This window comes from Lepisosteus platostomus, chromosome 17 (assembly GCF_059453375.1).
Source record: "Lepisosteus platostomus isolate fLepPlt1 chromosome 17, fLepPlt1.hap1, whole genome shotgun sequence".
Classification (NCBI taxonomy): Eukaryota; Metazoa; Chordata; class Actinopteri; order Semionotiformes; family Lepisosteidae; genus Lepisosteus; species Lepisosteus platostomus.
In genome coordinates, this window is record NC_142627.1 from 22461306 (window position 1) to 22476213 (window position 14908).

The 14908-nt window shown below is 38.5% G+C and overlaps 2 protein-coding genes across 3 annotated transcripts in view; both read right to left on the reverse strand.

The window, feature by feature from the left end:
* Positions 1 to 1846: 1846 nt before the first annotated feature.
* Positions 1847 to 5507, reverse strand: mpc1 (mitochondrial pyruvate carrier 1). Its single transcript, XM_088609658.1, has 5 exons — positions 5298 to 5507; positions 3979 to 3982; positions 3446 to 3542; positions 2759 to 2891; positions 1847 to 2342 (listed from the first exon to the last, which is right to left on the reverse strand). Exons 1-5 carry the CDS (start codon positions 5366 to 5368, stop codon positions 2318 to 2320), a joined length of 330 nt encoding a protein of 109 aa, XP_088465784.1. The 5' UTR covers positions 5369 to 5507; the 3' UTR covers positions 1847 to 2317.
* Positions 5508 to 8677: 3170 nt separating this feature from the next.
* The window catches only part of rps6ka2 (ribosomal protein S6 kinase, polypeptide 2), a 65492-nt gene continuing 59261 nt past the window's right edge, over positions 8678 to 14908 (reverse strand). For both annotated transcript variants that reach the window (XM_088609657.1, XM_088609655.1), the window contains exons 20-21: positions 14284 to 14421; positions 8678 to 13741 (exon numbers count right to left, since the gene is read on the reverse strand). In XM_088609657.1, coding sequence (XP_088465783.1) covers positions 13616 to 13741; positions 14284 to 14421 — 264 coding nt within the window. In that variant the 3' untranslated portion in view covers positions 8678 to 13615. The remainder of the gene's footprint in view (positions 13742 to 14283; positions 14422 to 14908) is intronic.

Sequence of the window (14908 nt, forward strand, 5' to 3'; positions counted from 1 at the left end):
CACCCTGGACTTGGTGCCAGTTGCTGGTCCACTGCAGGGCGTACACACCCACACACAGAGACAATTAAGAGACACTGATTAACCCAGTCAGCTTTTCACCATTCACTATTCAAGCTGCAGGGGAATAAACTGGAACTTTGTTCTCCGGGATTAAACCCAGAATCCTAGAGTTTGAGGCCGCAGCACTAATCAACGTGCCACCATGCTGTCATGTGGCTGCTTTACAACACCTGGTGCTAATAAATGAGGACTTTAGACACTGTGCTGGATTCTTGTTTCCTTATGTAGGTCTTTTGCGTTATTATCGAAATAAAATTTATTACAGCTTTTTAATACGTTCTTCCTTATAGACATATTCATATTTTGTCCCCTGACATGATTGCATAATATTAGTAGCAATAAAATCTGGCTATGAATCAAAACGCAATATAATAAATTGCTTTCTTTAGTGGTTGCAACCCCTGCAACCCTGAATTGGATAAATTGCTTGGATGGATATACTGTATGTAGAAGATCAAATATAGTTTTATTCCCTGCTGAAAAGAGAAGAAAAGAAACAATGCTTTGGCTGTGGAACCTTCTTTGGGTGTGAAGAAGGCTCCACAGCCGAAACGTTTTCTTTTATTCTCTTTTCAGCAGGGAATAAACCTTTACTTCTCCTTTGCAGCCTACGCATGCTGGCGCGGCTACCTTCTTAAACTATATTTAGAAGATATATGCATTATCATACAGTACATCCTACATATTATGGCAGAATACAAATTACACTCCTAACAGTGGGGATATGAATATTGAGAATTTGTTCTAACCAATTACTGTACCCGACTCATTAGGGGTCTTTATATGAAGATTAGATTAAGAAGAACGCTGAATTTTGGCACTTAAATTTGTAGTGCTTTCCATCCAGAAGGAAATACCGCAGGAATAGACGTCTGAAGCAAAGGAACAACTTCAGGAGTTCAGGGGGAAATTTAAGGAAGCTAGCTAAACTAAACAGATCTATAGAATCAGGGCTACTCACACTGTATAAAAAAATGGGATTTTTGTCACAAGAAATCAAGACCTTGGTTAAACATTAACTGCAGGACCATACTTCAGACTCAAGTCATTTTTTACAAATTCAGCATCATCATTTTGCAGAGTTCTATAACCTCCCGCATGTCATAAAATGAATGATCAATAAAGTAAAGAGACAATGCATTATACTGTACTATAACAGGTAGGTGTAATTTGTGTTAAGTGTTGTCTTATATTATTAATAGTTTTGTTAATATTTGCCTATGAATTTCGCTGCACCACAGAATCAAGATCTCATATCCCTCAAATTATACCTTCTGCTTGGGTATATCCTTGATATTCAAGTTTATGTTTTACATTAGGTGACCGTTATTGCCCATCTTCCCTTTGTTATATGCTCATTTTAGAAAAAGTACTAATATAGAGTTTATACGTATAGGTCCCAGCGTTCCCCCAAACCACTCAAGAAATTTCTGATATCAGAAGAAAGCGCCCAAGCTGGTCATGTAGTAACAACCCAATTTTCATTCGACTTCTTATCCCAACACAACACTGACTAGGGCGCCAGTCTTACTTAAATACTCAAATCTTGCTTCATCATGATGTAGCGGTTATGTAATGGTTACGGACAAGAAAATAATGTGTAGCACTGCAGGAAAGTCAAGTAGATAAAAACTTTTTCAATATAATGTGGGCTGAATCAAGCTTTTGGGCTGTTGGAGCAACATTTAATTCATGGGAATTTGTTATTTTTAACATTACAAGTTATTAATCTCCTCCTCCATTACAGAAACTGTGACTTAACTATTTAAACACCAAGACAGAAATGTTTTATATTTTTAAATTAACTTTATTCAAGAATAAACCTAGAAATTTCCAAGATTGGCCTTGACTTAACATACAGCATAAATTAAACTGACCTTAATGGCAAATAGTAATTAGTCCATCAGCATGAAGGTTAAAAACTTCCAGTGTCAATGTTTGAAACATATTTAAAAGCCTTGTCATTTACTCTGCAAATGGAAAAAAAAAAAACTACTTGGAAAAACTAATTCACAAATCATATGATTATACTAACGTACTTGAAATGGAACCATTGAACAAAAACTCATGTCAACAAGTGAGAATCATAAATTACATTGCGTGATATACTGTATGCCTATCTTTCAAAACCTTGAAAGATGTAACAGTCAATTTCTCAGTTCATGTGAGGTGCTCCATGCGAGATTAAAAATCAAATTGGCTTGTTCTGTTATTTAAATTGCAGGTCATTCTGAAGAAGTCTCAAGGCCCCATGTCACTAACTGGCCTGTTTCTTCTCCATTCTGTAAAAAAACAATTAAACATCTTTATTTCATACTGTCAGCCTAACATCCCCTCTACAGCAAATACGGTAACACATGCAATACTGTACGTAATAACCATTGATAGATTAACAGTCTCAGATAAAACAAGTTTAAAGGCTACAAAATAGAATAACAAAATATGAAGTGTAAAATTTAGTTTTATTTTCATTTAACAACTTCAACTTAAAACGTTTTAAAAGAGCAGTTCCCACACTTTATTATACACAGAACAATGTTTCTACTCTAAACATTTATTCTTGCATAATCCTACGAGTCTGCTCTAAAACTCTTAAGACTATTATTCAGCCATGCCTTGGCTTAAATGTTTCTCATCGTAACCTCTTAGATGTCTTTAAACCTGACAGCTCATGCAATGATTTAAACCAGTTACTTACTTGTATTTAATTAGTCTCCCGGCCTGAATGAGCTGAGCAGTCTCATTTGTGATGTGGCAGGCAAACAGTAACCAATTCCTGGGCTGCACTTTGTAGGCAAATCTCATGAACAGGAGGGAGTAACAGCAAAGAGCTGGAAAGGCAAACATTTATTGAAGACCAGAGCTGCAGTTCTGAACTTCACCCTCGTCAATCACTACAGCAATACAGTATGTGGTGGAACAGAACCACTAAAACTTACAGCACTAAAGCTTAGGGTGCTTTCAGAATTGGCTGCCCACTAGTTTGTCAAGTATAAATAACTAAGGAACAGGTAACGGGTTTATTCCATGCTGAAAAGAAAGGAAACGCGTTTCAGCTCTAGAGCCTTCTATGTTGCGTTTCCTTTCTTTTCAGCATGGAATAAACCTGTTACCTGTTCCTTTGCAGCTTACGCATGAATAACTAAGTATGTTCGAAGACTTTATTAAAAGAAAAAATGTCTTCTGTAGCATGATCAAGGAAACAATGGAAATATTTGATGTATTTCAGCAAAAATATATTCTGACCTCTCAAAAATAAATACAAGGGATTAGAACTGAAAAGGCTTTAGGTTAAGGGCTCTCAGGCTGGCTCTAAGCTCATATCTGACAAAGGTTATCCTGGGATGCTCTACGCACAGCTCTGTAAATGTGAAGGTTTTCTCACCGAAGGTCATCCTGCCACTGATAATCTCTGGGCTTTTCTTCATGTCAGTGATGGCAGCAATGGGAAGCCCCCAGTTAGCCACAGGTCCCCAGAAGTGCTGTGATTGGGGAGAAAAAGACACTGGAGTGGATATAAAACCCCAGGAATGTCTTTCACCGTTAACAAAACAAAAAACTACTTCACCGGCACAAAACACACAGTAACTAAAGTAGGCAGACCAGCAGACTAAATCGTTGACTCAATTACGTAGCCTTATGCTGTCATTTTGATCAATTGCATAGACAGACCATTTCCTTACCGTGCTGCAGTGGACGGGTGTCAGAGAATGTTTTCATCAGGTCATATTGCCCGAGGGAAAAAAACAAACAAAAGAGGGGGGAATTAACTTTTTAGAAATGAGCTCCAGTTTCAGAGAAGGCCATAACATATCCCACAGCTCTGGGGTAACGACTGAGAAACCAACGAGATACAGTACTGCTCTGAGTTTCTAGGAGACTGTGTAACTTACCAGTGCTTTATTTTCGCTTTGATACAGTACTTAACATTAATTCAGGGGCAAGTTTTCTTGTATGTGAGTTTAGAAGAGGGTCTCCAGCTCTGGTCCTTGACAACCCTAATCTTGTCAGACTCAAAGGTCGCTTTAAATCTCTTCAGCTTTAAGAAGAAGAGGGACATTTGCAAACTGCTGACCACTGATTAATAAAGCAAATCAGTTGTTCAGTTAAAGGAGATCTGGCCAATTAGGACTGAGAGACATTCCTAAATTTGAGCACGGTTAAAATGCCCCAGGTCTTTAGAAAACATTGTTTTAGTGGTTACCAATAACATTTGTTGATTTGGGCTGTCTGGGACATTGGACTGGAGACCCCTGGAGTACAGTAATACAAGTATGAAGAAGACCAAAATGATGTTACCTACCCAGAGTACTGAAATACAGTAGTCAGGGTAGGTAGGGCCTGCAACTTGAATACTTTTCAGTTCTGTTTTTGTTGAAACGGCAATTGGTGAATATCCGGATATATTTAACATCAGCTCCCTCTAGGGGATTCTGGTTTAACGCACAGCTTCAATAACACAGAAACTGGCCCTGGTGCATCGTGTTTAGGCACTTTACTGTGGATGCCATTAAATCTGTTATGTCAATTGCCAGGGTAAAAGTAATACTCCATTTCTTCACTTTTCCCCCCGTGATTTCCGCTGCAGATATTAATCATTTACGCATTGCCTACAGCCAGGTAACATTTATACACACACCTTTTCAAAGCGGAAAGCAGTATAAACATTTGTTGCAGGAATGCCAAGAGAACAGTAATGTACAATTTCTTGTTGTAGCACAAGTCGAATACAAACGATCGATAAAGGCAATGCTAAAAGACACTGTCAGCTGTCCGCTTGTAAGAACAATGTCAGGTGAAGCATGTTCAATCGTGCCAGCTTTGCTGGAAAACAAATGAGCACGTTAGCAGCACTACTTGAAAATGTTATCAGGTGATCTTTCATATTAACACACTAACCACCATTGTGCGTTATGATTTAGAAACCCTGAATATTACAGGCGTACATTTTCCTTGGTTTGCATCGCGTAAAAAAAAAGCCGCTGAAACTGCACCCAAACAACCCGTCCCTCAAATCCTGATAACTTCATATATACTAATAATACTCCTGGAAATGTTAAGCCATTTGCCAAAAATCCAGTGTCCCAATTGCTCACTAAAACATGAGAGTGCTGCACATGATAGCAAGCACTGCCAGGTAAGTATCAGATAACCGGCTGTGGTACAAAATCAGAGAACGCCATGACCCACAAAGGGACGCGTCTCCAAAAACGCCTTTCAACCTCAGACTCGCATACCTCGTCAAGTAATCCCTGAACTCCTTGCTCCGTAGGTGATCAACCGCTTTGCGAGCCAAAACACCAGCCATAGTCTCGGTCGGGGGAGGTTACGGAGGGACCCTTCTCACGCAGGAAAAAAATCAAAACAAGACGACCGACAACACCGCTGGGCCGAAACTCTCCTGGCTTTCAAAGCAGGTTGACATTCAGCACGACATTCCTGTTCCGCCTTCCGGCAAGTCGGGAGATACGGCAGAAGCCCGAGCAATCCGATCGTATCTGAAAGGCCATTGGCTGTTGCTATGCGGTAAATCGATTCGCAGCGACTGTCGTTGTTTCCCCTGCTCAGAATAATGGAGGGAGTGTCCCATTGTTAGCTGTGATTGGTCCGGGGTTAACCAATGATCTGCGCGGCACTGAAGGGCAACAGAGGACGAAAAAGGTTTGAAGGCGTGTGGTGGGTTACTGGGACGTGTAACCTGTAATTATATTTAATTAGTCTTAATGCCTGGTTGATTTCGACATGAGTTCACCAAGCACGCAGTTTTGTGCAGATGGGATAAGGCGCTGTGGCACTTATGACATTTTGTCATGCTGTTTTCGGTGCAGGGCAGGCGATGGTAAATTCGTGTAAAACCGGGGGAAAGCGCTGTTGATGGGTATGTGATAAAAAAAAAACACGACCAATTAAGACTTTAAATAATACGTGCCGAAATTCCACAGATGCATAACGTTGCCATAAAGCATCAGGATACACGTCAGCGTTTTCTAAACACCAATAAACATTGGTGTTTATGGAATACTAACACCGGAATGGCAAGACGATATCAGTTCAAGGGTATTGAGCAGCCACTTTATCCAAAGGGACATACTGTATCTATTCGTTCGTATACTGTAAGTTACCGTATGTGATCTACTATTTATTGCGCTGTGTAACAGATCAATAAAAGCAGTGAGTGATGACTGTATATACTCCCAGTTTACGTGGCGTTAATTGCAACACACAAAGGGTAGAGAACTACAGTAGGTGCCGATGTCTCCACACTACTAAATAACTAGTCTCAAAGTAATTAGTGCGAAGAGCAGCGAACCAAAACTAGTAGATACAGTATTCCACATTACTGCTGCCCCCTGCTGTTTCTGCTGAAGGAGACTAATACCGTAAATGTTTGACTCTTGGAGGTGTGAAAAGTACTACTGTACTTTAACAAATCCATTAAAGCTTTCGCTGGCCTTTTTACGAACACTAGAAGCTGATAAAAAATATTGAGTACATTAAAGCGTTCATCTGACATCTCTTATAATACAGACTGATACATGTGCAACTCTACTGTTTCTGTAAGTGAAATCATGGAAGTTTTTTTTATCTATAAAAATGTATATTCATATACATTATTTCATTTTCTTGGGCTTAGATATGCAGGCTACAGTGTAATTCAATATTTGTAAACAAGTTAAACTATATGGACATTAAATATAGGGAGTAAACACTGACTCTCTTTGTTTCATATCCTGGAAAGCTGAACAGACTTCTAACTCCAGCCTGAGTATACAGTGCATATAAAGTCAAATTCAGCAGCTGTGCACAGCTCATCAGTGGAGCAGAGTTGACTTTGGGTAGTGAAACCGGTGGTAATGGATTGATAGCCAGACACAGGCCTAACCGTGTAATCTGAACGTTAATAGGATTAAATCCTTAGTTAAAGGATAGTCCACATGGAATTATAAAGGTAGGTATTACTTAATCTATTAGTTATTTGTACTGAGAGTAATGGATACAACCAGAGTATATGATATTGTATGTTTAGATTTTCAGTAGGCTGTTAACAAAATGCGTATTGAAAGATTGATTCTCAGATTGCAGGCAGTAAGCATTCCAGACAAGGCATGTGTTAGGGCTCAGAACTGGTTTACTGACAGTAAAAGGAGTGAATACTCATATCAGAGTAATGGAATTAGTGAAATGTCTCAAGGATGTTTTCAAGATAACATCTCTTTCTGATTTAGGTTACGGTACAGTTAGCAAAGCAGTTAATGTTACTGTTGATACCAAAGGAGGAGGATTAGCAAACACTGCAAAATCAATCAATCGGATCAGAAAGAGAACACCTTTGGGACTGGGTCAACACCGGGCAGGTGACATCTGATATAGACACATGTAAGGTGTTGCACGCCGGTCGCGGAAACATAAACTGTGAATGTAAACTGGGAAACAGAGCTTGAGGATGCTACAGTACATTTTGGAAAAAGACTTGATTAGAACACAGAAAAGGCTGGGAAGGAGAGGAAGCCATTTGGATCACCTAGCCCATTTGATAGAACACTGTTGATGTTTAAGATATCTCTGTAGAGAAATCAGTTAACTCTTTAAAATTAAAATTGTAGAATTTAAATTAGGGGATGTTATGTTAAAACGGTACAATGCACTCATAAAACCCCATTTAGAATACGTTGTAGCCACTGTTTACAATATGTTGTTTCCATTTCTGTCCTCTTGGTTGTGCATCACTTTTGATTTTGAAGACGTTTTTCACCGATGAACGTGATAAACGTTCCACACTTTAGGGATCAGCCTGAAGTGAATGCTTTATACTGTATGTGCTCTGACTTTGGTGAAAACCAGTTCTGTTTTAAGAGTAGCAGATGAAACTCAGCGGACTGTAGAGTTTGAAAACTTTGTAGTTCAAAGGTGAAGGAATCGGAAGGTTAGTTGGTTAAATATTTGTTTCCTGTTTGACAAATATTGTTATGCTCTCTTAGCTAGATCTGTCTTATTTGTTTGAACAGGACCAGGGTTACAGAGTTCCTTTTTGATTGTTCTTTAGTCATCTGTTTGCTTTATAAGTCAGGTGAAACAAATAGAATGAACATTATAAAAACTACAGATTACTGCCCAGAACCCTGAGGATAGTGCATATACCCATATATTTAGACCTAACATGTAATTAGATTGTCACGAAAGTCTTAATAAAATGGAGATAACCTAAATGAACACAAATACATAAGATAAATTTGGATTATATCCAACAATCCATTTTCTAACCTGTTAATCAGATTCAGGGAGACAGGGGAGGCAGAGACTATCCTGGCAGCCAACAGGCGCAAGGCAGGATAGCCCTGGACAGGATGCCAGTTCATCGCTGGGCAGGCAGACACAGACTCACCAGGGCCAGTTTTCCCGGAAGCCGACTGACCTACCAGTACAGTATGTCTTTGAACTGTGTGGCGAAGGGGCACCTGGAGAAAGCCCACTCCACCAAGGGGAGAACATCCAAACTCCAGAGAGATGGAACCCCGAGTCCAAAACTGAACCTGGGTTCCCAGGGCTGTGAGGCAGCAATGGTGACCACTGTGCCACAGTACATAAAGCCACAACATAAAAAGAAAACACAGCATAATTGATTTAATTTAATTTATTTATAAAGTTTTGGCATGCTAAGCCATTGCACAGCAAAGATGGATATCTACAGGGCTTCTACACTATTCCTGAAAACAAACATCACTTAGAAATACCTGCAGAGTCCCAGAAGCAGTTTCTCAGTAGACTGTATTGAAAGACCCTCAGCATGCAGGTAAACAGATTGCAAGCAAAATCTTCTTGGTGCCTTTAAATCAAGCCACACTGGAAGCAAAAACACTGTTCTAGCTGAGGTCCTTACCTGGAACAGTCTATGGGAAAGTTAGAACAAAGTATTCCGCATATCAGCGCTTGTGGAATATACAAAGTACCAAGGTTTTTCACAGTGCTACAAAAATATTGCACCTCTTAAAACTTTTTTTCTTTTAAAAAAAATGGTTAGTTGTCCAATAACTTATATAGGTTTTTTGTTTTCAAACGCATTAATACATTTTTAAAACAGACATCTATGGAATTAAGCAGGAGGTTACTTTACAAATATTTCAATGCTCAATAAAACACAAATCTTGGAAAAAACAAAAACAAAAGATGTGGATCAAGGGTCTGTGTGCAATAACAGTGAAGAAAACAGGAAAGGAAGAACAGCAAAATAATGACCATAAACTGAGACTATACATGTCATTTGTTTTCATACCCTTGATCTGTACTTTTTGTTTAAAGCTTTATGTCTTTAAAACAAGGTTTTATGTTTTCCAAATTGCAAGAATTATATTAAAGCTGGGATAGGAACATTCTACAGTATACAGTATGTTCTCTTTTGAGGATTGTAATCATAACACTCAGTCCTTCCCTAAATGAAAATAAATGGATCTATTTACACTAGATAATGGGCAGTTTACTGTTTTAAAATGTGGATTAGCCAAAGCTCAATGTTGTAATTAATTGAACAAGTTACTTTTTAAATAGTCAAATTAGAGAGGTTAATGCTACTGTTCACCATGTGTGGTTATGCACTGCTGTGCATACACAGTGACAGGTTAAAAGGCATCAAGTTTACGTTTAAAGATAAAAACGTTCCACTTTTCCACTATTGTAATGTTAAAACAGACAGCAGTCCTATTGCTTTGGTGTGGATTTCAAGTATTTTGAAGCAGAGTGCATTGTTTGCCTAATATTGCCTTAGAACCTTTTGTGTTAATTGAAAAAAAAAAATCAAATTTCAGTTAAAAAAGAAGCGGTTACTCTTTATATGCTGAATAATTGGGTGAAGACCTCTGAAATTCTGTTTCTGTCTGGGTTTCTATGTCAATTGGTGAGCAGATCAGAAAGCCTGATGTATTGTAATGGCCACAGACTGCAGGAGTGACATTTGGGACACAAACAGACTGGGTGGTTTAAAATGAGGAAAACTAGTACTAACAACGGCATGGGAGACTGCAAGGTCCTGCTTGTCGGACAGTGGCGCACTGTCTCCTGCCTGCATGAGCCATATACAGTACCATTTGCTCCTTGCCCACTCCAGGAGACTATTAACATGTATATCCCAGTGTGGGCCTGGAAGATTGACTTGTGTCAGAGTGATCCACGGCACTATGAGCTTCTGAGTTCTGGCTGTTCTGCTATCTCTACCTTAGCGCACTGATACTGGAGAAAGTTTACTGCCGCTGAAGTCCTTCTAATGAATGTCACACACTCTAAATCCTTACAATCCAAAGAACTATGGTGTCTGGGTTTCTCGGTAATGTACTAATAATGTACTTCTTTTGGATAGCCAAACTGAAATTTCAAGTGCTTACGGTTTCTGTGGTTCTCCTATGCATCAATGTTGCTTGGATTCTAATTCAAAGATCCATCTCTGCATTTAGCTGCACAAACCTTGAAATACACACATACCCCAACTGACCCAAACTGAAAATATAATGCTGGCTCTACATACTGTAAATGTTTTATCATGTAATCCTTTCCTAAGCTGTGATTTTTTAATTGAAAAAAGAGCAACATAATATTAAGAACATTTACATATAGAGAATGACCCAAATACATAAGTAAATCAGTAAATATATAATAGGTAACTCTACATATAAAGTGCACTTGATTTACAAAGTAAATTAGCAAAATCACATACCGCATACAATAGTATCATCAAGATACAAAATTTAAAATGAAGTGAAGAAAGACATTCTGGCATTCAGAAATAGTAAATTTTGCAACTAATTTGCAATTGTGTGTTTTGTTAATAGGACTAAAATCAGTTGATGAGGTTGATCTCCAGCTGTTTACGTCATCTGGCAACATAGCTCTTGAATGCACAATAAATAAATCCTGAACTACTCCAGTGCAACCCCAACAGCGAAGTACAGAAAGCCACTGTATTTAAATGTTCTAACAGGGCCCAGCTGAATGGTTCACTTCTGTGATTTGGCAATAATAAGTTAAGGATTCGTTTTTAGAAATTTGGATACACTGTTTCTTTTGCTAACGTTGACCTTTATACAATATATATTTTACAATTTTACAGACACAACCAACATTATACAAAAACATTGTTTTGTGTAAATGCAAAAGGAAAATGAAATAAGGGTTGAGGAATAAGGTCTTTGGAAGCAGCCATTAAGAACATGTTGGAATTATTTCATACCTTGATGTTGCCTTAAAGGTCTAGCAGACATTGCCTTCATGCAGTTCATGTTTTCATTATGAACATGAAAATAGCCCAAAGTTAAAACTGCTAAAGCAAGCAGGTGTCTGTAATTTAAATTAGATATAGTAAATATAAACAAAGTAAATGACACCTTTGAGACGGAAAGCTAGTATACTAATATAAAGAACACCATGTTGAAAATGTGTACTCTTTGAATTTGGATAGACTCTGCATTGCTTTTATACTTTGCAAAACAGCCCTCTTTCCTTGATGGAAAAACAATTGAAGGTAAGTGTTCTGTCGATCAGGTAAGGCATATATTCCAGGATTTGCTAAAAATAGTTCTGTCTGGTACTATCTCAAAGCATATAATTTTGTCTTTTATATCTCTACTGTTGTGCACACATTTTCAGGGATTTGACATGCATTAGGAGATTTACTACATCCTTTTCCATTCTGCGTCTTTAATCAATCACATATTGTTTCACTTCAGACAGCATCCTACGATAAAATACTGAAAATGCGGCAATCTGTGTATTGTAATTGTGTTTTATCATGTGTATTCTTTTTATTTATTGTTGTCATTCTGTAAAGCGCTTTGAGAAGCCACCTTTAAAGGCGCTATATAAAATAGTTTATTATTCTACTTCTACAAGGACAGCTAGGACATTTTATAGAATCTCCTTGTATGAAGACACACCTAGGTATTTTCCGGTAACACTGCACATCAGCATCCTACTTTGTTCATTTCTACCATTTACGTATCACACACGTTCTACACAAAAAAGAATATTAATCATTATCAGTAGAGAATTCATTGGAGTAAGGAAAAAGTAGCATTTTGAAGGATAAAGGCCTCAGTGAGAGTGGGTTGAGAGTACTCTGATGTGGCCTGAGAAGGAGCCATTATCTCAAGTGCAACTGCAGTTACTGTAGGTCTGGCTCAGTCCACTTAGATAATGCATTAATAGTACTTTAAATATCTTGTTAGAGTTTAGGAGGTTTTTTAATGCTATAGAATATGTGCAGGTTTGCTAAATAGGAAAAACATCTATATTCAAATAAAAATTATATATAAATGCTTAAATTTTCCTCTTTTTATCAGTTTGGATCAAACCTTTGGAAGTTGTTGTCTTAGCAGACCAGTGGGCTGTTTGAGCCAGATGTAATGGCAAAGGCTGCACAGAGCATATGGATTGGTACCAGTTATGTTGGTGTCCACTAAGCCCCCTAAACTCTTTTCTTTTTTTTGTCAGAACCAACTACTGTACTGTGAAAGCAACTGAACAAATTGCAAGTATCTTCTCATGCCCACATACAGCACAAATGTGGAAGATGTGAAGTAAAAACAAAATCATAGACTCTCAGTTTTAAAACAGGTACATGTGGAAAACCGAAATACACATTGAAAATGATAAAACTTGATTTTCTCTCATTATTCCACAGACAATTAATTCCTAACGCCCCCTCTAATGTGGGTCTTGAGTTACATACAGTATTCTGAGGGCTTTATCATATACATATAAAATTGAAAGAAAATGATGAAAAATGTTTTTACTTCCCAATGAAACCCTTTTGTTCTGGCAAAGCCATTTATATATACAGCGTATACGAAACAATGTACAGTACATGATACTTTCTGCCTGTCTTGCTTAATGGAATTGATTCACGATGTGTTCGTTTGTGCTCTTGTGCATTAGCTATAAGGAAATGTTGGCTTTTGGAATGCTGCGCGACATCATTCCTATTTGTGAGAGGTACAGAGGCATTGTGTAGTGTAACAATTATAAAGCTTTCTGGCCTGTTTTGAGGGCACTTGTTCATTCCCTGCTGTAAAATAATGAAGTCCTAAAAAAGCTTCGATATTAGAAAAAAAGGTTTGCTCAGCCCATACATTGTATTAGTGGTTGTCTCTGAACAGATTTGACAATCATTTAATTTTTGCTGTAAAATGTATAGTTTGAAGCTGCCTCTTTCTGCCAGGGAGATATTAAGGTATTTGTCCTTTTTAATACTCTCTTTCCCCAGCTGTGTTACCAAGCTCAGAACTGGACAAGCTGAAGATGTTACTGTGAGAACGGTGAAGTAAAACTAATAGAAAAGAAATAGTAACTCCACTTTTACTCTGCTGTGTTTAAATGACTTTTCTGTTCCATATCACTGAAATTGGTCTGGAAATTTGGTGTTATCCAGGAACTGGTTTGAGCTGAACAGGAATTAGGGAGAGGACAGAATCCCAGGGTCACCTACAGTATAGCAGGGCTCTGCTTTAGTCTGGCGGAGACATCCTTTGGAGTTAGGGCACTTGACACTTGATGCTGTTCTGCTCCAGGCCTGCTATAGACGCGTTGAAGTGAGTCTTTTCATTCCTCGTCTCTGGGCCAGACTGGATGACAGCACTGGTTCCAGTTTAGGGGCCTGAGGTGAGCGGTTCAAAGCAAAATACGTTGCTGCCATTGCTCCCTAAATAGAAGAAAAGAGGGAGAAATGTTTTTTTTTTTAGAAGTCGTGACATTTCATTACTGCTTGCTGGTAATAGACAATAGGCACAATAGACAGCCTAAATGTAGTTCGAGTTAAAACCGTAGAAGGAACAAAGGAAGAAAAGACAGAGGAAAACGACAATGTGAACCATGAATACACGAGTACGTGTTTTTGCACTGTACAGAAGATGGCAGCACCAACTAATGTAGCTCAGTTAATATTAGGATGAATCTGTATGGCTGCATGGTGATATTTAACATCTGATGGATTGGACATCCTCCAAGAATATTTCACAAGCCTGAATTTTGTCTTTGAAAGGATTTGTGTCTGCAGGTTATATTTTCACCTCTGTTGTTGAATTTCTTGAAAACTGCAATGAAAAGCACTGATCCATGAAAACCAAATGCCTGCCGTGTAGTTTGAGCGAGGTGTGCGGGGCTGTTTAGCTGCCCGGAAGCTCAATTTCGTGTCCGAGTGTCTTGATGGCGCAGTGAGACAGACTGAGCTGCCAGAGGTCGTACCTTCACCAGGTGGACGTCCTGTCGGATGAGCTGGCTCTGTGACAGGTAGTCCCTGTTCACTATCCAGGGGTGCCGGAGTACCTGCGGGGCTGTTAGCCTCTGATGGGGGTCCACGTGCAACATTTTAGACACAATGTCCTGGGGAAACAAATAGAGTCTCAAACAAAGCTAGCGTTGAAGGCGCACCTTCAGGACCATTCTAATGCACCGTGGGTCTGGATGCATCGGAGAAATGGTTTTTAACAGTAGAGAAGTTGTATTAAACAGTCCAAAATTTTCCATTAATTTTGGAAGGAGAATTAGTTATTAGAATGGAGCTAGTTATATTTTTATAACAAAGTACACAGTATTTTAAGGACAAATCTTCAGTCATAATATTTTTTATAATATGGAAAAAATACAATCCTTCCATTGTGAAAGCAGACAGTCTAACACCCTGCATTGAATAAAAGTCAGTTGCACTTCACAATGCAATTCTGTGGAAAAAGTAGGTTTGAAAGACTTTCAGAAAATTACTGGGATAATGAAGAGTGAATGAATTGCACAATAAAACCTACAGTATATTACCCGGGAGGACCACAACAAAATGAAAATAACTGCTAGTGTTTCCAGAATATACCCTAAA

Excerpts from the sequence above, each read along its gene's own strand:
- mpc1 (XM_088609658.1), bottom strand. The coding sequence starts at position 5,368 with ATGGCTGGTGTTTTGGCTCGCAAAGCGGTTGATCACCTACGGAGCAAG. Across the intron at positions 2,892-3,445 it reads CAGTGGCAGGATGACCTTCG|CTCTTTGCTGTTACTCCCTC; the intron begins GTGAGAAAACCT and ends TTGCCTTTCCAG. Across the intron at positions 2,343-2,758 it reads GGGAGACTAATTAAATACAA|AATGGAGAAGAAACAGGCCA; the intron begins GTAAGTAACTGG and ends GTTTTTTTACAG.